At 40.7% G+C, this 26432-nt stretch overlaps 1 protein-coding gene across 8 annotated transcripts in view; it reads right to left on the bottom strand.

The window, feature by feature from the left end:
• Nucleotides 1-26432, bottom strand: part of ppp1r9a (protein phosphatase 1, regulatory subunit 9A) — a 54513-nt gene that overhangs the window by 13759 nt on the left and 14322 nt on the right. For 6 of the 8 annotated variants that reach the window (XM_019350521.2, XM_025902191.1, XM_005461997.4 and 3 more), the window contains exons 3-9: nt 18564-18696; nt 17709-17829; nt 12562-12666; nt 8256-8391; nt 4349-4501; nt 1028-1081; nt 111-340 (exon numbers count right to left, since the gene is read on the bottom strand). In XM_019350521.2, coding sequence (XP_019206066.1) covers nt 111-340; nt 1028-1081; nt 4349-4501; nt 8256-8391; nt 12562-12666; nt 17709-17829; nt 18564-18696 — 932 coding nt within the window. The remainder of the gene's footprint in view (nt 1-110; nt 341-1027; nt 1082-4348; nt 4502-8255; nt 8392-12561; nt 12667-17708; nt 17830-18563; nt 18697-26432) is intronic. The other 2 variants (XM_019350522.2, XM_025902192.1) reach the window with 1 other exon arrangement.

The raw sequence follows: 26432 nt of genomic DNA, 5'->3' as shown, positions 1-26432 counted from the left end.
ACCCAAACCACTGTCATTGGTCCAATGCTTAATGTAACTGAGATTTCCTGACAGAGAAAATAAACACAGTGAGAAGTCCAATGTGATCAGTTTAACCAGAGTTCACTCACTTCTGCTGGAAGTCTTTGATGAGCTTCTTGGCTTTGTTGTACTTCTTCTCCAGGGCCTGGTACTGGGCCTGGGCCTCCTTCAGGTGTTCATTGACAGTGTGGCAGAGCGTCTGCGCCTCGATCCAGTAGCTCTCCAGCTTCAACATCCTTTCCTTGTTCTCCTCGATGCTGGCCTTCAGCTGGCTCTTCTCCTTCTCCCAGCGCTGCTTTTCCCGCTCCACTGACGCCAGCTGCAGGCAAAATCAGCATTGTCCAATAATGTCCAACACTACATATACAACATATTACAGATATACACATACCAAAGGAGATCAGAAAAAAACAGCGACTTTTAACAGGATATGTAACCAATATTGAGTAAGAAGTTATAGACTTTTTTTTAATTGTTAAAAAACGAACTTTTTAGACGTTTTAGAGTCTCAAAGTTAAGACAAAATCAAACCTACAGTTATAAAATCAGCAAGCAAAAGCTAATAAAACCTCCTTTTCGGAGCAAAGCCTGTATTAAGAGTACATATTGCATCACAAGGAACATTGTTACTATCATGAAAAAAGCTTTATAGGCATCACTTTGATCATACTGCATATGAATAATACACCATTATTTATATGTATGCAGGCTCAAATGCATTCACAGAGACCCTGACAACACTGAGTGCTTCATACAAAGAGACAATACTATGTTCAATTTTTATACAAAGTGTATTTAAAGTATTTTAGCTGTGGATTGTTTCTGTAAAGTATCTATCGCTTATAACACCAAAGATTATCTCCCAAACATTTCCACCCAAGCTTGAACCGCTGCTCACCGGCTATCCTGACCCCAGTCCCACATTGATTTAAAAATCATGTGAACACTGACAAAATGCACCCACAACCAGTCCCCCGATTGCCCACAGACGGTTTTAATCCCTTACCTTGTTTTTCAGTTTCTGGATCTCGGCCTCGGTCACCGTGTGCTTGATTTGGAGCTGTTGGTAGCAGAGGAGGAGAAAAAAAGAAAACAGGAGAGAAAAGAGAGGGCGGTCAATAATCAAATGGATGGCTGAGCAGGCTCTCTGTGGCGTCGATACAGCGTGACGGACAGAGGCAGCCGACTCTGTCCTCCCCTTGACAGCGTCCCAGCTCCAGCACTGACATGCACTCTCAGAGGAGAGGCAAGGAAAGCTGAGGGATGCATGAATTGCTAAGTAGTTTAAAGAAGCCATAAAGGAAAAAAATCATACATTTTCTAACATGAAATAAAGTTTTGCATTTTTAATGCAATGTTAAAACTCTTTAAAAAATCTAAGAAACTTTGGTGTTAGTTAGAGGTACAAGTTTATATGGGTGGTCCATTAAAGGCAGACAGGAAGTTAGATAATGACTGAGCAGACATAAACAGGAGAAGAGGAGATGCAGAGAGAGAGAGCAGGATATGGAAACAAGTGAAAGCTCTGAGGGAAAAGTAAAGGCGTGACACACAGAGCTCTGGCAGAGCTTTTTACAGTACAAATACTGATACTCATACTTTTTTCTAATTACTCCTTCTCCTGAAAAATTCTTCTTTCATTATGTCTGAAAGCAAATATCAATTTTTCATGTGTATATACTGAAAAAGGGTTTCTTTGTTGCAATCATTCACTATCTCTGTATGAGCTGATGTACCTCCAGCGGCCGAAATGAGTTACAAAATCAACAGTTCTGCTTCTGTTTAAAAATTCACTTTAAAGTTTACCAAACGTTAGTGTGAAGTTTCAGTAGCGTAAGTTAAAAAGTTTTCACACAACTTCAAATAATTTTGGTAGAATCACATCAGGATATTTTTCACACTTCTCCTTTCTCACATGTCGCACACAGCGGGAAGTAGTTGGCAGTGCTAGAAATACTCTGTGAGGCTGAGGCGAGGGAGCTGCCTGGATAGGAGGCAGTGCATGATGCACACTCACTAGTAGTGAATGCAAGAGGATATGAGCTGTTCTCTTCTCACGTCAGCGCAATCCAACATCACACAGCCTATTTATTAGGAGACTGACAGGTTTAAAAAGACCAGCTAATGTTCAGAAGTCTGTGTTCGACGTGTGTTCTTAAACGCATGGCTACTGTGTAACTGCAAGAAAACTTCAGGGCTCTGGTGCATGTGCAAAAATGGCAAAAGGTAGTTGTGTAGCTTTCGAGCTTCCAATCTTTTTGGTGCAAAAGTTAATCTGCTTCTGCATAACATCTTCTAACAACTTCTAGAAATCCTCGGATCCTAACTAGTGAGTCTGAATAAAGCTCAGTGATGCAGCAAGTCTAAGACTGAACAAAGGAAAAGAAATGACCGACTAAAGTGGGTACATGTTGGGATAATGACTGTGTTAGACCTGCAGAGCGTTACATTTTTGCAGAGCTTTCATTTTCTAATATAAAGAGTCATCCTCCCCTTTTTTTAAAGAGGTTTGACTCAAACTGGGGGAGAATATTTGGCTGTGTCTACAAAGCCGTAGCTTAGCTGTAGCTCAGGAGGTAGAGCAGGTCACCTACTGATTGGAAGGTCGGTGGTTCGATCCCTGGCTCCTCCAGTCTGCATGTCAAGTATCCTTGGGCAAGATACTAACCCCAACTTGCTCTCTGATGCATCCATCGGAGTATGAATGTGTATGAATGTTGTTAGAAAGCACTAAGTGTAGATAAAGTGCTTGTGAGAATGGGTGTGATTGGTTGAATGAGGCATGTTGTATAGAGTGCTTTGAGTACTCCGTGAGAGTAGAAAAGCGCTATATAAGAATCAGTCTATTTACCATTTACCAAATCAGTGGACATCTGATAGATAATTTACTTATAGCTCACACTGGAGTAAAAATAGGACAGCAACTTCCTTGAGACCAAAAAAAAACTTCGTGGTGTCTCAGTGATAGCGCAGGTTTTCTTTTTCATTTAGCGACTGATTGCAAGTAGCTTGCGGAGGGTGAGCGTGCAACACCGTCCTCTGTGGATCACAAAGCGAATACACTGCAGTCGGACTCTGACTGACTGCAGTCACTCTCAGATGAGACAAAATTGGTAAAGGTTTAAAAATAATTGCTGCCTAAATTATAAATACAGATTTACAATGTGAGTCAATCTATGCAGATGAGCACAAGCCACCTGCAACAGGGGACTTGAACCAGCTGGTTGCATTCTCGTTATATTCTTGTATAAAAGCAAGGCTGCTGTGCAGCTACCTCACTACGCCACTGTTGGTGGAGGAAGTCCTCAACCTCTGTCAGCAGACCGACTGTTTCTTATCATCATTTTTTGTCATCATTAAAGTCACAGCTGACTGCAGATGGTTGGTTGACCTGGGACTGTTTTAAAGCAACGCCTGCACAAGTTTGGTCGTGCCATTTTTTTGTAGCATAATTATTAATCATTGCTGTTTCAAACAACATCTTGTATCGTCACATTTTCTCTCTGTCATTTACAAAAGCCAACTGGTTCCTAAAAGACACCAAAAACAGAGAGGCGTTTAAGAATGAAATGGAAAAGGTGAACTATGGGAGAGGTGAAGAAGCAGAGAAAATGACAAAATAGAGTAAAAGCACACACCCTGAGCCCAGGGATTATATTATATTTTCACTCGATATCCACTGCAGTGCCTGCAGTGCAGCTGGAGCCATTTGTTAAATGTGTCATACAGCAATTGTGGAAGGCCGGTGGTGCCACAGCGCTGATGTTAACGGTCTTGGAGTACGAGATCGATATTACCAGCTTTTTAGCAGCATTAAAGCATAAATGAGTTAACTGTCAGTAAATTTACGTTCTGTTTCATTGCTGTAATCTTCAAAGTGAGTTCACTGTTAGCGAAGGTAGCAGAGGTTCAACAAAGAGAGCTTCTATTCTGAGGAACCCAGTGTGTGAAGCGCTGCCAAGATCTGGTTCAAAACCAGCTTTATGGTGTTCACTTTCATTCTTATTCTGGGGGTTTCGACTAAAAACACAGGCAATTAGGTGTAATGAGGACTTACATCACTTTGTATTCACACCTCTAATCATTCAGATTAGCAATTAGGGAGGGTAAGCGGATCGCAGATCTTAACAAAAGCATAGTTTTGCCAAGTTAAGCAGAGGCTCTATTGTGTTTGTCTCTTCTGTTGTTAAATTTAATTACCTTTTTTCAGTAGCTAAGCAATTCTGGTGGCTTTGCGGGTGTATTTGCAATGTACGCTTCAAACCACTGACAGAGAAAAATGCTGTAGGCTCCCATCAGTTATGTAATCAGCAGCGTTTCAGGTTACCTCTCTGAACTTCTGGTAGAGTTTAGTGGCATCCAGCTCCGACGGAGACAAGATATCCTCCGTCTCCGGTAAGTCAAACACTTCGATGCTCTTCTCTCCTCCTGCCACTGTTGTTCCTGCCTCCTCTTCGTCTGTGGCGTATTCTCCCGTCTGCTTTAGGAGGAAATGTAAAATCACACGCGGAGACAATTATCTGCATGAATATTTAAAACAGAGTACAAAATATAAATCCAAGTAGCACACACACTATTTTTTAATCTTTACTGTAAAGCACACATGGTTAATATTATCACATTTATGAAGAATAAATAGAAGCAACCAAGGTTGGTTTTCAGTCTGTCTGTCATTCATTTTTAAATGACAGAGGTTTTATATTAGTAAAGGGTCCCCGGGGTCTTGTAAAAGTGACATTTATTTGCATGCTGTCATCACAAGTCTGCAGGCACAGCAGGAAAGAGCCAGCAGAACTTCGACCAACTTTAGTCTATGTTGATATCTATACAAACTCGCACAAAACCAGTGAAATGTGTGACAGATGTCACTTTAAGTACACCGCCAACACAGCAGTGGTATCTGAGGTGAAATGACTAACTGAACAGGCAATTAGCCACTCCTACAGTGAAGCCAATACAGCTATTAGCATTCACCCTCCAGTGAGAAGTTAACAGGCTGCAGAATAGCCTAAACAGACAAAACAGATAACCTGTCAGGCTCCAACTGTGACATTTAATTATCCAAGGCTGTAATCATGTTGGAGGGGATACATCCCCCCTTGTATTCAACTATGATCAAACTGCCCCTGCCAGTAATTTCTGCAGACAGCAGTTGCTTTTATTTACTTTCCTTTTCATTACAAGTAGAAGACACATGACACCCAAGCCTAGATTGGGTCTCGCCAGCAATGCTCTTGTGGTTTCAGCCTTGTATTTGTCACCTTTTACATCCTTTCCATCTTCTTCATCTGACTACCCGAAACTCTTAAGCATGTTGTTGCAGCCGTCCTCGCTTCACCTGCTACTTTACATAAGTAATGCTATTTTAATGCTGCTGGTTACATAAGATTTAGGTAACCTTGCCTAAACTTTGTGTGAAATAAATCAGTTTGACAGCCTGGTGAGCTGAAATTATAATTTCTTTAAAAGTAAGCCATCAGATAAGTTATGCTGACAAAATCTGTCACTTTTTGGGGTTTGTTTTTTTCAAAAGTTACTCACCATCTTGCCTCAAGTGCAACAAGGTCACATGTCAAAACTAGTGAGGTATGAGCATCCAGCGGGGCTAATTCTACGACTGAGAAGGCCGAGGTTTCTCAGAAATAAAGAGACTAATGAAAGTCACCGGAAACAACTTATTACTGCAGCTTTTAGTAGTACTTAAATGAAAAATATTTTGTGTTTTGACATTTATGTAGGCCATTACACTGCATGTATTCAAGGCAGCTTTTCTCTTCTCTGATGCCCAAAACACTGTATAATGAGTATTGGCAAAGACCATTAAGCACTGGGCCCAAATGGATTTGTTGATTCAGTCTTTGGCTGATGACCAACAGACTCGAACACTTCCAGTGAAGCTGCTCCATGAAAACATCTGCAGCTTACTTTTACCATCATACACCTACCCCCTGTAAATTTGCTTTCTCATCAGTGCATCTCACAAATACATTTTATAATCTCCATATGATTCAGAAATGATAAAGAGACGGGCTTGATATGCAACAATTAGCTTATACTTGGAGTTTCCATCATCAGTCGTCTAATGAAATACAGAAAACATTTGTACACTTGTCTTTGTGCCTGCGCTCCACATGCACATGTACACACTTCTGTGCCTCTGCTCTCATCTCCACTCATTACTGTGCCCTACATCTTCTCCTCATCTTTCCCTGCACATCCCTCCAACTATCTCCCAGATAGCAGGCTCAGGCCTGATTCAGTCACATGCATCGCAATCGAATGGTCCCATTTCCATAACAGGCCCGGTTGTTAAAACAGTACCATCTACATACGTTAAGCTACCATTTACAGATGGTGGAGTTGACCATTAAATACACAGGAGCACCGTCATCATCACAGTATAACTTCCTCCTGCTGAATGTATAAAGAAAATCCTTTTTGAGGGTGCCCAGCATGTGATGCACCTTTGACTGGAAGCAGTTTTGACAGATACAGGAAATCTTTCATGCTTCACACCACGACGTCTGTATTTATTTTATTTAGATTTTTACTCATTAAGCTTAACCTATTATATATTTAATTGAACTCCATCTTTAGCACAATTTTGTAGACTTATTATTACTTTATTAAATTATTGCTTTATTTTATTATTATTGCTATTCTATTATTTTTTCATTATTAATGTATTGTATTTATAATACTAAGCTCTTCTACTTTATATGTTGTGTTTAATTTTTTGGCTGCTGTAACAGTAATCCTCCAGCTCCACCCTTATTATTATTTTTGTTTTAGCACATACCACTATACTGTTAATTTTGATAACTGAATTATTTGTCCTTCTGTCACTATTATTAGTAATATTTATTATGTTGAACATGACAAAGATTGCATGAGATTATTTAGAGGACCAAAGGTTGAATATAAGACTTGTGTGCTATGCTTCCATTTAACTGTTAACAGATGGGCATGCATGTGTCTGCTGCATGTCTGTTGTTAAATGATGGAGCACTCCTCCTTCCTCTTGGGATCCGATTCGAAGCGCCAATAAAGAGCTGAAGACTCTGTTGCAGCCCTCAGACTGAGAAATAACTCCCACCCACCCAATGACTCTTTCTAATATTTATAAAGATATTAATATTGATGAGCTCTTTTTAATGCAACGCGCATCTTTGTTATCCTTTTGTAACCGTTTACCCTATCAGCAGCAAGTTATGGATGCCTTAGCGCTCCACAGAGGCTGATTTTGATTCATTTTACAGCAGGCTCTAATGTATGTATGGATTAACAAATTTAATATAATCACCATTCTTATGTTTATATGTCCATGTGGGGATCTGTGAGGGGAAAAAAAGCCCTTAAAGTGTTTATTTTCTTTTTCAATATTGAAATCTTACATTACATTTGAGCCTTAACACTCTGTAGGAGCTTAGGCAGTGCTGACATGTAGTATCAGCATTCAGAGCCTGGAAAAGAGTTTCTTAAGCATGAAGAGTGCTCTCAATCCACCGTCTGCAGGGAAATGAAAAGCTTCAAAGAGCACTGATGAAAACAGTGAAAGATGTCTGGTAGTGTTTGTCTGCATGTAGATCTACGCATGAGTGCGGCTGTTCCTGTGTATGTAAGTGAGGAAACACTTGGTATTGATTTATGTTACTACACTGTGTTATGTCTTGTGTATACACAGTGTCAGAGTGTCTACATGGTGAACACACACACACACACACACACACACACACACACACACACACAAAGATATGAAGGCCCCTGAGCTCAGTGTCTGGTGGATTAAACAAGCAAGTAAGCAGCAGAATCAGAGAGAGAAATGCTGAGTGATGCTTTCGAGGACCGACTCTCACATGGCATCCTCTTAGTATGTGTGGCTGAGAGAGAGAGGCTGTTTTGTGTGCCAGCATCAAAGCCTACTGTCACTCAGTTTTATGAAGCTAATAAGCTATAACTTCCAGCCCATTGGAAGGAGAAAGGAGCTTATTTGCATTAAGTGACAACCAGAAGCCTCATTTTCTCACTACGGTGTCATGCAGAGAAATGTGTTAGCAAATGAACCTCAAATACATGCAGATATAATGAGATTTATTAAGATGATGTTCCTCATATTAAGAGGCTGGCATCTTACCCTAGCTGCACCTTTGCATATTCAGACTATCATTCACAAAGTCTCAAATGCACCGTAGAGGACACCCAGGGAAGTGGCCAGGGTTGCGTATGGTCATTACCTCATCATCATCAGCGTCATAGTGGGCGTACTGCTGCTCTAGTAGTTCTCTCTGTCTCCTTTCCTGCTCCAGGGTCTGCTGGATGAGCGTGGCCACCTCACTCTGCTGACCTGGACGCTCCCGGCCGATCACAAACCTGTGACAACAAGAGGCACTGTTGACCTACAGACACAGAGGCGCCCAGCACGGGATTGCACAATATGACAGTAGAGCCTAAAAGATATAGGATTGATATTTGGTGATGTAAAAATGCTGATATTCCAATATGTCGGCCGATGTTTTTTTCTGTGACACACACGGATTTCCCTAACATTTGTTATGTTTATTTACTCGTTTATGTTCTCCCTAAGCCTGGATCACATTGTTGCGTCTTTAGCATTTAAAACACAGCAGGGAAGTTGCAGCGCGCCCTCTGGTGGACAAACAATGAAACATCAAAACTCATAACATGTTTGAAGGGTGTCTCGTCTTTTTGTACTTACTAAATATTAACAGATTGGCAAGCAACTAATGGACCGATATCGGCCGGCTTTAGTTACTGCATGACTATTTGAATTTGTTAAATAATTTATCTCGTAATTACAAGTATGAAAATTCTAATTACAAAACCACAACCTTTCACACTGTGAGTTATCAGATTTATTTTCTTTAGAAACTCGACATAAAGGGGTTAATCGTAAATGTAGCATCTGACAAAAACTAATATTTTTAATTTTTAATATTTTAAAGGTTTTGACGTTTGTCTAAAACTTGGTTTATACTTCATCTACATCATAACCTACAATGTAACTACAAACCTCTCTGGAACTTATGATTTAACCTAATGATGTAACCTGACGTGCACCTTTTTACAAAATCATACAGAAGAGGAAAACAACTTTAAATTAATTTTTTGACCATCTTTCTTGTTGTGATGTGTATTTATGCAAAGAAATGAACACAGAGAGCAAAACAGGGGCCCACAGCCACATAGCAATGGCAGCGATATGTGCTGACGTAGTGGGCAGGGCTGGGAGACAGGACACGCATAATAATGTGAGGCGACAGTCAGCTCGCCCAGGCAGCCTGTTATTAGGCTGGCAGCGAACTAAACAGAGAAGACCAGCAGTTATGCATGCAAACAAACACAGAAAATATCACATTAAAATACAGCTAAAGATGCAGATGATGACAAAGAGCAAGAGATAAAGATTGCTTATAGATTTGTGTTTGTCTATATTACAGGGAGAGGGAGCACTGAGAGTACAAATTAGAGCTACAAATAAGGGGATAACAAAGCAAAAAGATGCTCCTCTCTCTCATCGCGCTTCTGCTCAAAATGTAAAAACTTACAGCAAATAATAGTTCTGCAACTCCAAAGAAAATTTATAACGCAATCACCAATTTATTCTCCTCGTAACACCAACGAAGCCGAGCAATCAAGTAAGGGGATTTTTGTGGCTCACCCAGCAGGGTCCCTGTAACTATGTGTATGTGTGAGCGTGGCCCGAGCTATTGTGTGTGTGTGCGTGAGAGAGAGAGAGAAGAAAACAGAAAAAGAGAGCGAGAGTGGCTCGGAGATGGGGTCTAATCAAGTGAATTCATCTCCCGAGAGCTCTTTTATATATTTCTAAAGGGGATGGAGAGAAGGCCTTACGCTCCAGCAGAGAGGCGTATTTGATCTACATGTGAAGGAACAACTGAGGGCCAGGACACACAGTAAGTAGAAAAAGAAAGGAGGGTTGGGGGGGTTAAGCTAAGTACTCTACTGGAGGAAGCCTTTGGACAGCAGGGAGGTCTGAAGAGTAGCTGACCTGAAAAGAGCCTTTCCCCTCACGCATGGGGAGCCTGTCGTAGTTTCTCCTTAAGATCTCGGACTGCCACATAGGATGCTGTGCAGGATCAGCTCAGCTGCAGACACCACTGATTTATTCCATTTACTCCAATTAATAGAGACATGGCAAGGATGCAGAAAGTGATGCTCGGAGAAGCAATGCAGGACACACGTCTTGAGCATTAGGCAGCACTGGGTTGACAGCCGTTTGAGGATGTCAGCACAGGTTCACACATACCAGATATGACTGGTCAGCCGTGTTGGAGACATGCTATCTAATGTATCTACTGCAAGTTTTTGTTAAACTCTAATTTGAGTTCAATTTAGAGCATGATTAAGTCTGATAGTGGAATGCAAAAAATACACTTACTCAAGTACGGCACTTAAGTATAACTATGATGTGTATTTACTTTGATTAAATACTTTGAAATGTTTCTTTTTACTTCTGCTCCACTAAAGTTTGGGGGCAGTTACTGTACTTATATTACCATTATTTTAAAGCTTTAGTTACTCATTATTTTGCAGAATATTAACATTAAATATAAATGTACTGATAAATTATGATATGTCATTACAGAATTAGACCCACAGCAAAGTATAAAGCAACTACATTAGCTCAAGATGCATTATTAAAGTGATGTACTCTAAAACAATAAATCAACAGATACACTCCAGAAACAGAAGATATGACCGCTTAATGAGCTATGGATAAAAGGCACAGATAGTATGATACATTTTTACTTTTATTTAAGGAGTATTTTGTGTACTTGACTTCTTCTTGTAGAAAATGTTTACACTGTAACATTTCCACTTTTACTCAAATAACGTATTTAAATGCTTCTTCCAAAGCTCTGCAAAAGAGTTAATCAATACAAAATGATTACAGAGTCTTGTGTGAAACTAAACTTAACAAAAATAAGAAAATTTGTGTTTCCTCAACTCGTATTTGTTTGTTGTAACAGTGCTTCTTGACAATAATTCTTACACTATTGGAAAGCCTGTTTATTTGCCACAGTTGTAAAGAAAATGCATTTGTGCGTTGTGAAGCAGAGTTGCGTATCAGGGTTGCATAACGCCAAGAATCATTGTTATGACAAAGAAATAATCGATAAAAAACACAGATTTCCTTATTCTTTTTATCTAATGCTATCTATTATGTGCTAAAGCCATTTTCCAATGTTCCATGTCTGTGACGGGATCTTGGTCCCTTCCTTTGGCAGCACGTTTTTAAAAGATCCTGGGATCACCTCTAAACCTGGATGATTTGCTGCTGGAAGCCGGGGTAAATATAGCAAAATGGCAAATGTAGGACAGTTGGCCATAAAACCCCTGGTGATCAGACGGAGTGAGGGAAGGATTTACCGAGGAGGAGCAGGAGGAGGAGGAGGGGGTGGAGTGAGTGAGATGTGATGGATGAAGACTGAAAGAGTGACAGTGAAGAGAGGGCAGTAGGAGTGATAATTTGTTGGAAGAAATAACAGCGATCATTATATTTCCTGTAAACACTGTCAGAGTTTAATGTTCATATACTGGACTACAACATTTATATATCTTACAAGTACTTCAGCATACTTAAGTTTTTAGACTTGTCACAACTATTTATTTGTATTTGCTAGATGGACAGATGATATACGGCGGCGTTTTCAAGGCGCCTCATCTGTACAGCCACATCCTGGAAAATCTCCACTGTCAATATTAGTTCAGCAAACATCATCTGTCCAACACTTTTGATTATTATCTCTTTGTTCAGCCGTCAGCTTTTCATCAGACACTGTACTTCCCACACAGCTATCTGTCTTTCCACAGGTGAGTTCAAGCGTAATATGAATATAGATCCATGACAAAGAATGGAGGGCTCTACACCAGCAAGGTCGAGGTCTGAAAATAAACTCGCACACTTCTCCAGAGATGACTGAAGAAGAAATGGTGAAAAAGAGACAGAATGAAAAGAGTGGAGAACATCCTCAATAACACACAATGACAAAAATCCAGAGAGAGAGAAATAAACACTAAAGCATGTCAATAAACAGGAAAGACAAGAGCGAGAATCAACTAAATGCAGCCTTCTCTTTCACATCTGTGAGTACTTCCTCTGCGTCCCAGTGCTCTTAGCAGACCCTGACAAAAACAGCTCGTCATGTAATGTTAAGGTATTTCTCACTAAGTAGGACTTTTGCACCATGATAGCTGGACTTACTGCATTCATACTCTTCCTGCTGCTAGTGAGACCATCACTAAATTTAAAGAACACTTTAGAGCTTTTAGGTAGCTGTAAAATATCTCTGACTGTATAATAGTAGTCGGGGATTTTGGAGCTGACAGCGGCTTGACACACTTTCCTGAAATCCTGCTGTACTGTTACAGCTCGTTTTCACAATTCAACTCTCAAAATTTGAATTCTAATGGAGTTATCACTCCAGCATTACTATGTCCTGTTCCCAATACTTTTTGCATTAGACTGCATTATAGTTTATGGTTGCATGTGTGTATTACCGGACAACTCCTGATGTGTTCCTGAGGACTGAGGCAGCAAAGCTCTGAGTGACGCCCACCAAACTGGTCCCATCCACCTCCACGATCTGGTCATTAACTTTGATTCTGGCAAACACAAGAAGAAGACAACACTTAAGACAAGATAGTAATAAACATACAATTATGTAATAAATGAATAGAATAGAATAGAATAGAATAGCCCTCTATTGTCATTGTACATGTACAATGAAATTATAGGTGCTCCAACACCAAATGTGCAGGAGTAAATAAAAATATATCAATAGTATAGACATCAGGAATAAATGTCTGCGCTTTACTTTTACTGTGCATACATATAAGCTGAAATCTGCATGCACATATGACCTCACGTTGGGCTTCTGCATTAGAAAATGAGTGTTGGTCCAAAGGCTAAAAGATGCACAAAGGCACGAACACGCTGGGGTAACATTCATGTTCACATCATTTTTCGAACTACAACAGCGGAAAACTTTCTGGGGTCACAAATTTCCAGTGCAATAGCTCCAGACTACTGTGTAGCAAGGAGACAGAGGAGATGAGACTCAAAACAAACTATGAGGGCTAATGGGGACATGGACGCCTTTCGCCCTCGGCTACAATACATCCGGTATTTGTGCTCTGCTCTGGACATGACGGGAGGTCGCCTAAGTTCTTGACCTGAAATGAAACTCCTGATAACACTTGAGTATACAGGATTCAGGGGAACTGCGAACAAATTGCTTAAAACACACAGCCTTGTTAAATATTCAATTTAAATTTGCATGAAAATCTGTACTGAAAAAAACGATGCAGAGGGATTTGCAATCTGGATTTTGAATAACTGCTTCAACATATGAATAAAACAAAAACTAGCTCTCATTATTTTCAACAAAACAGTGAATTGTGCTAATAATTAATTGCTGGAAGCCACAACAGACACATTATTCTCTTCTTCAACAGCAATTTGGTTTTTTATTTGGTCCAAAACAGAGTGCAAGAAAGCCCATCTCCTCAATACTTATGAACACAAGCTTGAAAACTTTAAACTTGTACATTTCTCACATTTTTATCAAATAAAATGAGCAGATGAGATGAAGGTCTCTTAACTCGATTCTTCTTGATTTGTATGAATGAACTACCCCCATAGGTTCAATTTAAAAGCAATAAAACTCAAAGATAAAAGAGTTCTCAAGTGATCTACAATTACAATTTCACAAACTGGAGAGAGCCACAGTAGCTAAGACTATTTAACAATGCTCAAAATCACTAGCTACCTACAAATGCATCCTCTGCACTGTTTCCTTTTTATTTAGTGCAACAATAATATCAAAATGAAGAGGTGTTTGATGGCTTCATATAAAACTGCAGCTCCTTCTCCCAGTCTGCTACAACATAACACCAGCTGCCGAGCAGGATTTAGTATGTCTGTGACAGCTGACGCATCAATCACAGATGTCACAGGGATGTATAGAGACACGTGGGCCTGACAGGTAGACAGACAGCAGGCTGGTTGTCTGTCAGCGGTCCAGATGCTTCTCTGACCTTCATAGATGCTACCATCCAAATGTGGCTGTATGTGGTCGAGCCTAGTCGGTATACAACTTCCAAACAAAGGCAGCAGGAAAGACAAAAAACTGCCAACAAAGGACCTTGTCAGTTAATGTACATACACCGAATTACACATCCTATCACCCTCATGTCCCCTATCTCACACACACACACACAGGCGAGACATCGAGCCACAGCCAAGTAATTCTGTCTGCCTGAGACTGAATGCGCTCCTGCACATTAAACCATTAAGTCAGACTCAGCAAAGACAGAGCCCTGTGGCAGGGAGGGTAATGACTCAAGGAAATCACATTCTGGATAGTGACTCCTCCCTTCTCTCCCTGTGTATATCTGCGTGTGTGTGTGTGCACGAATATGTGTGAGCATGCAAAAATTACTGATTACTTTTTGCCACCATGACACTAACATCTCGAGTGTACAGTTTATTTCTCTAATACTGTGATCGTAGTCTATTGTGAAATCCATCACGAGGGCACAGCCAGAACTGCAGATTCACAATAAAGAACAGCTGTGTTTTCATCTCTAATAAAGACACTAATGATGCAATATAATGTTGGAAGCATTCACTCACTTGAAGTATAATAAAAACTTAGTACTTTGGCTTCCTCCCACAGTCTGAGGACATGCGTGTTGGGGTAACTGCTGATTCTAAATTGGCCATAAAGTGCTGTATGTATGGTTAAAATGAAAGTTTGAATGGTCAGTAAGAATAGAAGAGCTTCATATAAATGTGAATACATTACTTAAATATGCACGGCACTCTGGCTGTTTTAAAGCCAGCTGTAAAAAGAAATTTGATTTGTGAATATTTCTTTTTTCTTTTCTTTTATTCAGTCTTTATATTAAGTGCAGATGTCCATTTCACCACTAAACTACAAATATCACTATGAAACTATTAAACTTCACCAATATCTTCACTTATATTAAGTCAGTTCTTGTTAATATTGTTAAGTGTTCTGAGATTTTATGTTTAGGTATTCATGTTAAGCACTTTAAACATGTTTTAACATGCAAAATTTGCATCAATGTCCAGCAGGTAAAGTGGCAAAATATCAACCTAAATGTGTATTTTTGTATTTTATTGTATTTCATTACATGAGTCTGAAGGCAGACATGTAAATAAAGAAAAATAACCCCAAAATCTCAAAGCTGAACAGCCCATGAACAACATTTTTGTCATGTAGCGTCTCATCACAAAAACTAGATGCTAAAAATATTCATGAAATAGCAACAGTGGCTGTCCTCACAGCATTCTGCTGTTTAATGATAACCAAATTTGCATTACACAGTATTGCACATGTGTTAATGTTAATTAGCTCTAAAGACAAAGCAGACTTCATTCTTTGGTGACCATAAATACATTTGTCAGTAGGGATGGGTACCGGTGTCCGGTGCGTTCTGACATAAACGGTAGTAACCAGACCGAAAAGCAGCGCACATTTCGGTGCTTTATTTCGGTGCTTTTTTTTTCCTGAGCCAATTCTAGCCAATCATTTTACGTTTCCGAGGATAGTAGGCGGGGCCAGGTACGTACGTTCTCTTAGAGCAGAGCTACAGATTAAAAATGCCCAAGGCGAAGCGGTCAAAGTCTGGCTGTACTTCACAGCAAAAGATGCAAACTCAGCAGCCTGCAACAAGTGCTTTAAGCTGATACTGTCAAAGGAGGTAACACCTCGAATCTGATGAAACACCTGGCGACGCATAGCGTTTTTTTTTTAAAGCCGAGAAATGCACCGTATTTGATAGCTTGCTGCGAGACCTCACACCTTGCACATCTACTGCGGGTGTGGTGCCTGTTATCGGACCCGGAGTTAGCAACATCCCCCAAAAACCCAAAGAGGAGAGTCCTGGCCCCTAGCCCTGTCAGTGTAGCAGAAATGATGACAGATGATGATGGCAGCAGCAGCCGTTCTCCTCTGCGTGAGTAGCTTCATGTTGTTCGTGTGTAATTAACGTTGAGTAGGCTAACCACATTATTACATTAATGCATGTAAGGTGAACTAGCAAACACCGTTGTAGTTACATGCGGCTGTCTTCTTGTTTGATGGCAGATACTCCCTTCACCCTGGCCAAAACGGCTAAAATGACCAAAGAAAAAGTGGAAAACAGTTAAACATGAGAGGTTTTTGGACAAAGTTTGTGTTTTCCCATTGTTTAAGCACTGCTTCCAGCCAAGAGTGATACCATATATGCCCTATAGCTGCAGAAAAGGCTAACATTGTTATCTTTTTACAAAAAAACAGCTAAACATGAGAGGTTTTTGGACAAAGTGTGTGTTCTTCATTCTTTAAGCACCGGTTTGAGCACCGTTTAAGCACCGGCACCGTTTCAAAAGTACCGGTTTGGCACCGGTATCGGATAAAACCTAAACGATACCCATCCCTATTTGTCAGAATACATCATTTCATGGCTCTATTAGATTAGAGGTTGGTTTTTATGGTCGCCATGCCTACAACCACGCTGCTAGCATCGCCAAAAATCTAAACAAGCAAACAGAGAAGCACATCTCCTGCATTTTCATTAGCACACTCAGCAGCTTCCACGGCATTGTTGTAAAAATGAAACTAAACTAAAAACTTTTTTTTCCACTAAAGAAAAAAAAAGAAACAGGCTCAACTCTACAGTCACACAAATGTGAACTCGAGCTTCAGCACAGTGTTCCTCTGATCTTTTCAACTTCTCTCACTTCTCCCACTCACCATGGGAAATTAGACTTTTTGGAGTCAGTGAAACTGTCATCTTAGAACAGATCAACTTTTCTCACTTTCGAAGGAGCTGCTTCCTTTCTGCCGCTGCTTTTCTCTGTCGCTCTGCTGGTTACATTTTAACTAATCTCACTGTCATGTTCCTCAAAATTTCTGCCATAAGAATAAATCCCTAGAGGAAACACCTAGTGTAAACAGCCCTGCTGCATTAGGGTTGGTTTCTATGAAGAGCTCACTAGCTTCAAACTGCATTGTGAGGAGCAGTTTTTAAATCTGTTTATGGGGAACCTGAACCACACAAACAAACTAATAGGTGGAAGGTGACAGCTCAAGAGGCCAGTCTGTCAGCTGAGGAGCTGTCATCTCCTCCATCTCTGACTCATTGCTAACTCTGCACTGTTTACACTTTTCATAATGCACAAAAACACATAATGCAATACTGTAAATCATCCAGAGACATAAATAGAAACTTTAGATAGAGACTTTAAAAATCAGCGCTTTTCTGCAGAGAAACTCTGCAGAGAAAAAGAAATATAATTTAATGTAACGTCTCCGTCACACCTACACACACACCTACGCAGGTACAGACCTGTGTAAGACTGTGCCTCTCTCGGTGGATATAATCCGAACCCCTGCTGTTAAATCTGATAGATATAGAGTGTGACTGCACATGTAAGACCGAGCGAGACAATATGGTGGAGTGCTGCTGGGGGGAAAAAAACAACATCTATAGGAATTTATTCCTGTGGAGGGAATACATTTATTTATTTATTTAGTTTTTGCACAACATATGCATGTTTGATCCTACGTGCATGTTATTTGTTGTCTCCAGACCCACTTTTAGACGGAAAAAAATAGCAGGAAAACAGCACCCACCTGCCATCTCTCTCCGCAGCTCCACCCTCAATGACAGTCTTAACAAAGATGCCCAGTTTCTCCAGGCCTGCGTCAGCACCAACACCCATCCCGATGATACTGATCCCCAGGCCGTCTTCATCTGGAAACACAAAACCCCACAAATTTTAAGTGTCATTCTCTGTATTTTCATAAGTGTCCAAAGATCAAGTCAAACAAACCCAAAATGACTTCTGTTAACAATGTCAAGCATATTGTGGAATACAACAGTATATGATAGGTGAATATGTTCAGTATTAACTGAAAGAATAAGGAGACATCAACCTCCAAGACATGAAACAACTTTTACAAGAATGTAAAAAATGGATGAGAAATGCCCTTCATTCATCCCTGTCCTGTGTTAATAATTCAAATGCTGTTAGTGTTACATAACAGAGAGGAGATTGTGGTGTCCTACAACGTAAAGTCAGTGTATTTTAGATCCTTGGTGTAAATGAATTTCAGTACAGAACAAGACAAGTGGAAAACATGCAGTGTCACGTCTGTATGTCTCATGCTGGGGAATTAGGATGAATTAAGCAATCCTTGCTTTTTGGGATAACCTAAGTCGACTTGCAATTTGTGAATTATCTCTTTGTAACATCTAACAACAATAATAATAATAATAAAATACTGCTAATGGTCGAGGGAGAGATTTAAACTTTAAGGCATGATCTATAGGAAGGGGATGAAGGAAACGTGAAGGAAAGAAATGAGGAAAGTACAGAAGAAAGCAAAAAACAAAGACATCCTGTGTGGGTGGTTCTGTCTGTTGGGTATGATAAGTAGCTGACAGGATCCCATCTTCATTAGGATTTTCTTAGATTTTTTTCCCACCTTTCTCTAGCTCCACAGGGAAGAGCTCCAGTTTCTCCACCCTCTTTTCCAGCTCATACTCAGCAGAGGAGGCCACGGGATCCACCTCCTCATTACGTCGGTCATAGTCTTCATTGGAGTAGGTGTTAAACACCTGAAAAAAAACAACACAAAGAATTATATAAGCTAGTTACATTAAAAAAATGTATTCAGGTTTTATAAAGGGCACATCATACTGTACTAATAGGCTCACACAGGAACAGGTTTTGCCTTTGCACATACGACACTAACAATGCCACACCTGGGAATGTTACATACATTTATACTACTCTTCTTGACAACAGTGGTTGCTCTTCAGGCGAGGGAGTAAATAAGAGCTTTGTGTTCCCAATTATTGGGAACACAGCACTACTTTTAGCTAACAGCACTTGGATAAACAAGGTCTTTATATGAAAGAAACAACTGCAACAACAAATAAACTGTAATGCAAGGAAACATAATTGCTTTGAGGACGGGGATGCCTCTCTCTTTCTCTGAGCTGTGTGGTCCTCAGAGGAGCATCTCCTCCCCTGCAACAGTCAGCTGTCACTTCAAATCTCATCCCAACCAAGCGCTCTCACGGCTCCCTGCACCGACGAGGAAGGAAAGGAGAGGAGAGAGAGCTGTGCACGCTCTTGTCACGACTTTAGTGTGGTGTTCAGCAGAATGCTGTCTGCTGGTGTCGAAGAAAGAGGTGTAAGAATATGCAAAGTGTTCAAGCGCGTAGATTAACATGCATGTAAGTGCAGAGGGAAGCTTGCATGAAGGCATAAGCTTCACTCCGGCAAAACAGGCACCTGCAAACCCCGACTCCAGGCGCTATTAATAGAATCTGAAAAACTAGTGACATTTGATACATGACGGTGCAATCAACGATTTTATAAAGACTATCTCAGATTTAGCTTGAAGTGAACCCTTGATCTGTTTTCTGTAACTCTTTATATTAATTGTGGCCAAAGTTTCAAATACTGAGGTCAGTCTGTGATCAGTTTCACATCAAAGAGAGTGCATATCACTGCCCACCAGCTAACAAAGCTTCTGTTTGTGAGGGGCAGCCAATCAGAAGAAAGACAGCTTAAAGCGAGGGTGGCTTTAAAGGAAGATGAGCTAAATTGGTTGTTTTGGACAGAAGAGGTTTTTGAACTGAGAATCTTGATCTTTGGTGAAATCCAAGAACAAAATGACATTAAAAATTTATGTAACAGGATCCATTTATTAGACTTAATAAGATAAATATATAAAATACACTCTGTTAAAGAGATAGTGTGCTGCACGCACAGACAGGGCACACTGAGATGGCATGATGCTGCCAGGATTGTTTGCTCTGTGAGATCTTGCATGAGATCTGCATGACCTCCCTGTAATCAATCATTCAGTGTTATCAACAGCCCTGCATTATTAACACTTGCTTGCACCCAGAAGCACACGCACACATGAGTATATGCACTGTATAGACTGTGCAGAGAATTACAACATATCAAATCAGACACACACAAACACTCAGCAATCAGTAGCAGACACCATCACACTCACAGATCCATTCAACACACCCACGTATGCACACTGCTCACAAATGCTAACACCAGCACTTGCTCTGTCCTGGATGTCCTGAGTGTGATGCCGCCATTGGCAGCCAGTACATTATCTAATGGCCTCTCTCAGTCACTGTGTGCTATCTACAAACACATTAGCATGTGGCCAGTCACTTGACAGGGAGAGAGAGAAACGATGAGGTCATGAGGGAAGATGAGGACTGATGAGGGTGGATCTGTGAGGGAAGGTAAGCAGAGAAGAGTGGGCGGAGGCTCAGTGATGGAGAAAGATAAGGGCAAGCGAGGGACTTCTACACATCTGGGAGGCAGATGAACTGAATAGGAAGCGGATGGAATAGAGAATAATGGTGACTGAGGGAAGGAGTGATGAGATAAATGAAACAGCATGCACAGGGGAAATAAGAATAGGTAGGCAGGAAGAGAGTGAACCAGAAACAGAGAGACAGACTGAAACATTTAACAGAAAGCATTTGCCCACAAAACAAAGACACCCGATGGTTATCTGGCTCTAAACAGAAACCCCGGTATGCATCTCCATCCTGTCCAAACACCACCTGGCTTCCAGGCTCAGAAATTCTTTAAGAACAGATAAAAGATGGAGAAGGGCTATCTGAAATATAAAGGTCAAGATTCTCTCTCACAGCTGCTTCTCTTCTCAGATAGGATGTATAATATCTTCTTGTTCTCCTACAATAATTGGATTTTGTTCTGGGGAAAAAATACTTTTGGATCTGAAATACCAGTAGAGCGATAAGAGGCTCAAATGCGCACAAAGAATGATTTGGTACACCGTCGTGTGAGAGTGTGCTTAACCTTGGCAGGGTGGCAGAACTGCTGCCTGCTGCTTTTATTACTTTAGGGAGGTGTAAAATGGCAGGAGAGTAAGACCAGACATGCACCTGGCAACTACTAGCCTGACAGCTGTGGGACAAACTGTTGGGGCCATAGTTTGACGGATATCAATATGTTTACCCATATTAGTCGTTCGGGACTGCTGTGGCTGAATCAATCTCAGCTCCTCCTGTCCATATGTCCAAGGATCCTTGGGTAAGATACTGAACCCTGGGTTGCCCAGTTGTGAGGCAGAGGTGTTTAGGTATTGACCTCATCATACTGTAATGAGAAACCCCTACATTTTTACTTTAGTTTTAGTTGATGAGCAACAACATAAAGTTTAACTGAAATTTTGATTTGTTCCTCAAGTGGCTTCACACAAGGAGAGTCACTAAAAAAGGAAGACTGAAGTATAATAGACCGTTTGCCCATGTTGGAAATGGAGCCAGCTTTTGAAGGATTTAACACAACACGGCCATTTACATGTAAATATATTCATCTATGCTGCCTGCAGTTTCTGTCAAGCTTAACACCGTGCTCGGGTCAAAAACAAAAAATCCACCACAGAAGTTTACATTCTGGGACAGCTATAAATCTCCTTGACTTTCATAACGTATTCTCAGACAGCTGTATGGATTCTGTGTCATGCCGTTTGCTGACGGTGATGCGAATGGTCTGTATGCAGATAGTCCACGGAGCCAGAAAACATATCACCTTTCACAATTCTCCCAGTGTCAGTGCTTATCCTCCCACAAACTCATTCATCAACATAAAATACACAGGCAAATATAATCCCTTCTCTAAGATCTGCAATACAAACCGCAAAGTACAATCTATCATTCTTAACTGTATCAAATGACGTCTCTTATGCCCTCTTTTCTTAGACTTAACCTTCATCTGCACAACACACTGATCAACGCCCTGTGAAATCAAACACACGAGCATTTCTGTATTTTGCCGGTTAACAAACCTCCAGCAACAGAACAACTGGCGGTTATGTGCAGACTCTGCAGCGGTTCTGCTCGGGCAGGCACTCTTGTTATCTTTTCTCTTGTCCTCGCCTCAGGATAAGGGAGTATACTTTGACTCTGAAATACGGTTTTACAGTCATCTGTGGATGCTGCTGCAGACGCCGGGACACTGCGGATGCTTGGGAAAGCTAAAGCGATAAAGCTGAGGCCTCTTACTTAGTAGAAGAGCCTCGTTCTGTCCTTGTATTTGAGTGCTTATGCAGATAATTCAAATGCAAGTACATGAATACAGATTCCTAACAATATGAATGATGATTAAAAGGCCATTGCACACACACAGATCTATAGATGCAAGCATACACACATGACAGGAAGTCATCCACTAATGAAAAGGGCGGTAGTTCATATGTACTCAATCAACATCCAAGACATTGGTTTTTGCTGCTAAATGATACCCGTCAGCCACCTCAGTTGGTCTGTAAGGATAGCTGTTGGGCTAGCCTAATAGCTCCTATGATGACCGCAGATCAGCCAAGGGATGATACTGAGACTGGAATCTTTAAGATGCTGAGTCTGGAGCCACAGTAAATAAAAAAGAAAGACTATATCCACCGAGAAAGAGAGAGAAACCGAATGACTCATATGATTCATGGTTTAGAGCAGCAGCAGACACTGAGGCTATTGAACAGTGAACAGACAATAATAGAGAAATAAAGAAAAGAAAATGAAGAAAAAAAAAAAGCTGAGGAGTGGGTGATGCTAGGGGTAATTTGCTCCAGGGCTGTTTGAGTCCTTGCCCAAGATGGCACGGCATGGCGCCCAGTCACGGCAAAAAGCCTCTGATGGTATTAAACTGGGCCTTTGGTGAATTGGTGCCAATGCTGCCACCCGCCCTGCGTCTTCCAGACAGTGGACGCTGCCCAGGGCAAGACGAGGCTGGAAAACCCAGGAGAAATGTTCCTACTGGTGTGGCATGAACCCAACAAACCCTGCAGTGGATTAACTACAGCCTGGCTCTCTCTCCCTTTCTCACACACACACACACACACACACACACAAAACTCATAGTCTTCTCTGCTGCGACACCTCAGCGTATTTGCATTCCATTACTTCTACCTGTGGCCACCCACACAGACACATTCGCACGACGCCATGCTGGAGAACTGACAGGTGCTGAAGAAAGTGTCTGGATACTGAGGGGACAAGACAGTCGCTGATGGTGGAAATAAATGAATGTCAGACTCAGACTGACAGCAATAAAGAGGTGGGGATGGGAAGAACAGGGAGCGAGAAAAGAGAGGAGGACACATAAAATTCAGTATACAACTCTATATAAAGAGAGGTGAGAACATACAGGGATTTATAGTCAATTCAAGGCCAGCCTCTCTATCTTCTTGACATATATCCTCCCTCATCTGGGGAAGTGGCACTGACAGGGAATGCCACAATCACATAAGTCAGCATTTTTTTTAACTTTAGACACCGCTTCTGCATACAAAACAGACACACACAGTTCATACAGGAGGGCAAAACTTTAGATTTGTGTTGTTGTTTTAAAAAGCTGATTTTTCATCTGCTGTATCTGCAGCGGGCTTGCTTTTCCCTTCTATCGGCTACTGCACAATACTACAGGGTGCCGCTACTCCCACCAACACCTGAGTCAAGGACAGGACAGCAGACAAACATAAAGGGAAACTAGACAGAAGAACTAGCTTAAAACAAGTGCATATTATCATATACAACAAGAGGGAGGAAGAGATCAGAAGTAACACAACATGTTGCTTGTTACAGCACATGCCCACTTGCTATGCTATGTAATTCATTAGGCTGCGATAATGACTATGCAGAGAGTGGGACTGCATTTCTACGAATCATAATAACCAGTCTGTGTGATCTGGCCTGCTGTGAATGAAGCACAGAACCCTAAAATTATCTTAGAAAGGGACAAAAATGGTTTATAGGGTTGATTTTGTTTGTATCAGCAGATCTCAATCTTGTTTCTGACTCACTATAAACAAGCACATGGTGATGGTGCGGCAGTCTGAACCTTCCTAAGCACGAGCTTAGCAAACGCTGAGAACACTGTGTCACTGAGATGCTGTGTTCTCTGCAGCTTTTTTTTTTTCAGCAATAAAAACTGACAGCACACTGGTAATATCATTAGCACGTGGCCAGATTGGGTAGGTGGGGGGTTGGTTGATGGTTCATGACACAGTCTGCCGTGTGGCAAATGACCAGCCTCAAAAACCGCAAGGCACGTCTCGCCTTTCCCGGATCATTAAAAATGCATCCCCCAGGGAGGATCGGGTGGCACCGAAACAAGCAAACAAAAACACAACTGCATTAATAATGGAGTGACTAAGCTACAGGCACGCACAAAATACATGCATGCCCAACATCCGAGTCAAGAGTAGTTGTACCTGTCAGAGATAAGAGAGGAAGGGAGTCATGATTGTTTTCCTATTGACAGCATTTCTGCTAAAGAAAAACAATACTTCACTGGACAGCTTGGTTTGAATAAAATAAGTAAAAAAACACTGCTTGATACATATTTTCATATAAGTTCTGATACTTTGTAACATTTTGTAACTCTGGCTCAGTTACAGCTTTACCCAGCTACGTAGAAACGCAACAGAGTTTAGGGCATAAGAAGAAATCTGAGGCATGCTGCAGCTGAGATGTGCACAGAAACAAGAGTCCTACCAGAAAACCTTTTAGTACCAGTCATCAGCTGGATTATCAGTTATATTTTTGTACTTTGACTCATTCCTGGTTTGGAAATAAATGAACTTAAAGTACTGTGCAAAACACTTGAGACAACCTCCATTTTTTATATTTTGCTTCCAAGGAGCCAGAATTTTATTTTATTTTTTTCATGTTTTAAGTGAGGTTGAGCAATTATTTTCCAGGCTTTTTTGAAGGTCTTTCAAACTTTGTCTTTAGACATTGGCTGCTTTTTAATTCATTTTCTGTTCAGTCCTAGTACCTGAGCATGTTTTTTGTTGGTTAAGTCACTTAATTTGGATCTATGAATCATTCAAGCTTTAAAAAAGGCCTCTAACCTAAAGGATGAACCAGTTCTGTGTCTACACATAACAGACAGCTTAGCAAAGAACCAAATTAAAATGGTATCTTTAGGCACTTTATTAGCATCCTGTAGCAAATCACATAATTTGTTCAAATTTCTTTAGTTGATTCTATGAAAAATGTCAAAGATAAAACAGTTTGACAGGTGCAAAACTGTATTTTTGCAAAGTGATTACAAAGAGCCGTTAGGTGTAAACTTGAACATGATGTGCAATGTGTCCTTAAAAAAATGGGGAAACTGGAGATGTGGCACGCAGAAGAAGAAGTGTCAGGCCTAAAAAAGCAGATGATGGTTTCTGAAAGTCATGTCCTTAAGAAAGGGGGAAAATCCAGTAACGACCTGACACTGGACCCAAGAGATGCTTCTGGCTCTTCAGCTGATGCATCTACTGTTCGCTGAAGCTTCACTGAAACACACTGCCAATGCAGTAAAAGCATACCTGCACAGTGGAACACTATCAGTCACAAATTAGCATCCCTGGAGCCCAGACCGCAACATTATTGCAGCAGTGTGGGATCATCTTGACAGAGAATGGAAGAAAATCAGCCAGCATCCACAGAAGACCTTTGAATGTCAATTCTTGAAGACTACTGAAAGAAATTACAAGAAAGCTTGAGTTCAGGCTATGGTGAAGAATAAAGGTAGTCAGACCAAATACTGACTTTCAAGTGTTGTTTAAGCTACTGTCTTTCCATGTATGTCTTTCAAAATCGCTGCACTTATTTCCCATTTTCTTAGCAAAATATAAAGAAATGAGGGGTACCACTAAATTCCACAGTACTGTATATATCCTAAAAATTGAATTTTGGTTAAAAAGACATCCACTAAAGCACAAGACTATACTGAGGAAGATTAAGCTGTAGCAGTGCTGCTGCAGACTTAAACTGTATTTACAAATGCCTAAATCCATGTCAGTGCTGGATCCAAAATTCAAGCAATGCTGTTACACATAGAGCATATCATCACTCAGAAAGACAGATTGCACTAAAGTAGAGTAATCCTTTCTATCAGAAAACATGGTCAGAAAGCAAAGCTCCTGGCAACAGGCCATCTAATTTGAAATGGTCTTACAAGACTGTATTAGTTGATGCTCTAGATAAGGATGTTTTTGGGGTTACGCATGTTTTCTGTTGATCTGTCTGAATAACAACATTGTTGGCAAACTGTCAAATACACGAGGGAGGACTAGGGCAGAAATTACATCGTGACAAAAAGTCTGGAGCCTCCGCTGTCATGCACTATATTAAGGGCAGATAAATGAGCTCCAAAATTCTCAAGAGAAATAACCCTCTCTTAATTCCTTGCATGCCTGACGAATGGCACCGAGACAGCATAAGTTGTGTATTTTCTCAGTTTTTCAGCATCAGCAACTTTGTCTTTATGTTCTTTCATGCTTCAGTAAAGT

The sequence above is a fragment of the Oreochromis niloticus genome, linkage group LG22, assembly GCF_001858045.2.
Source record: "Oreochromis niloticus isolate F11D_XX linkage group LG22, O_niloticus_UMD_NMBU, whole genome shotgun sequence".
In the NCBI taxonomy this organism is placed as follows: domain Eukaryota; kingdom Metazoa; phylum Chordata; class Actinopteri; order Cichliformes; family Cichlidae; genus Oreochromis; species Oreochromis niloticus.
The sequence above is the reverse complement of the archived record's forward strand: the minus strand, read 5'-3'. Positions and strand labels throughout refer to the sequence as shown.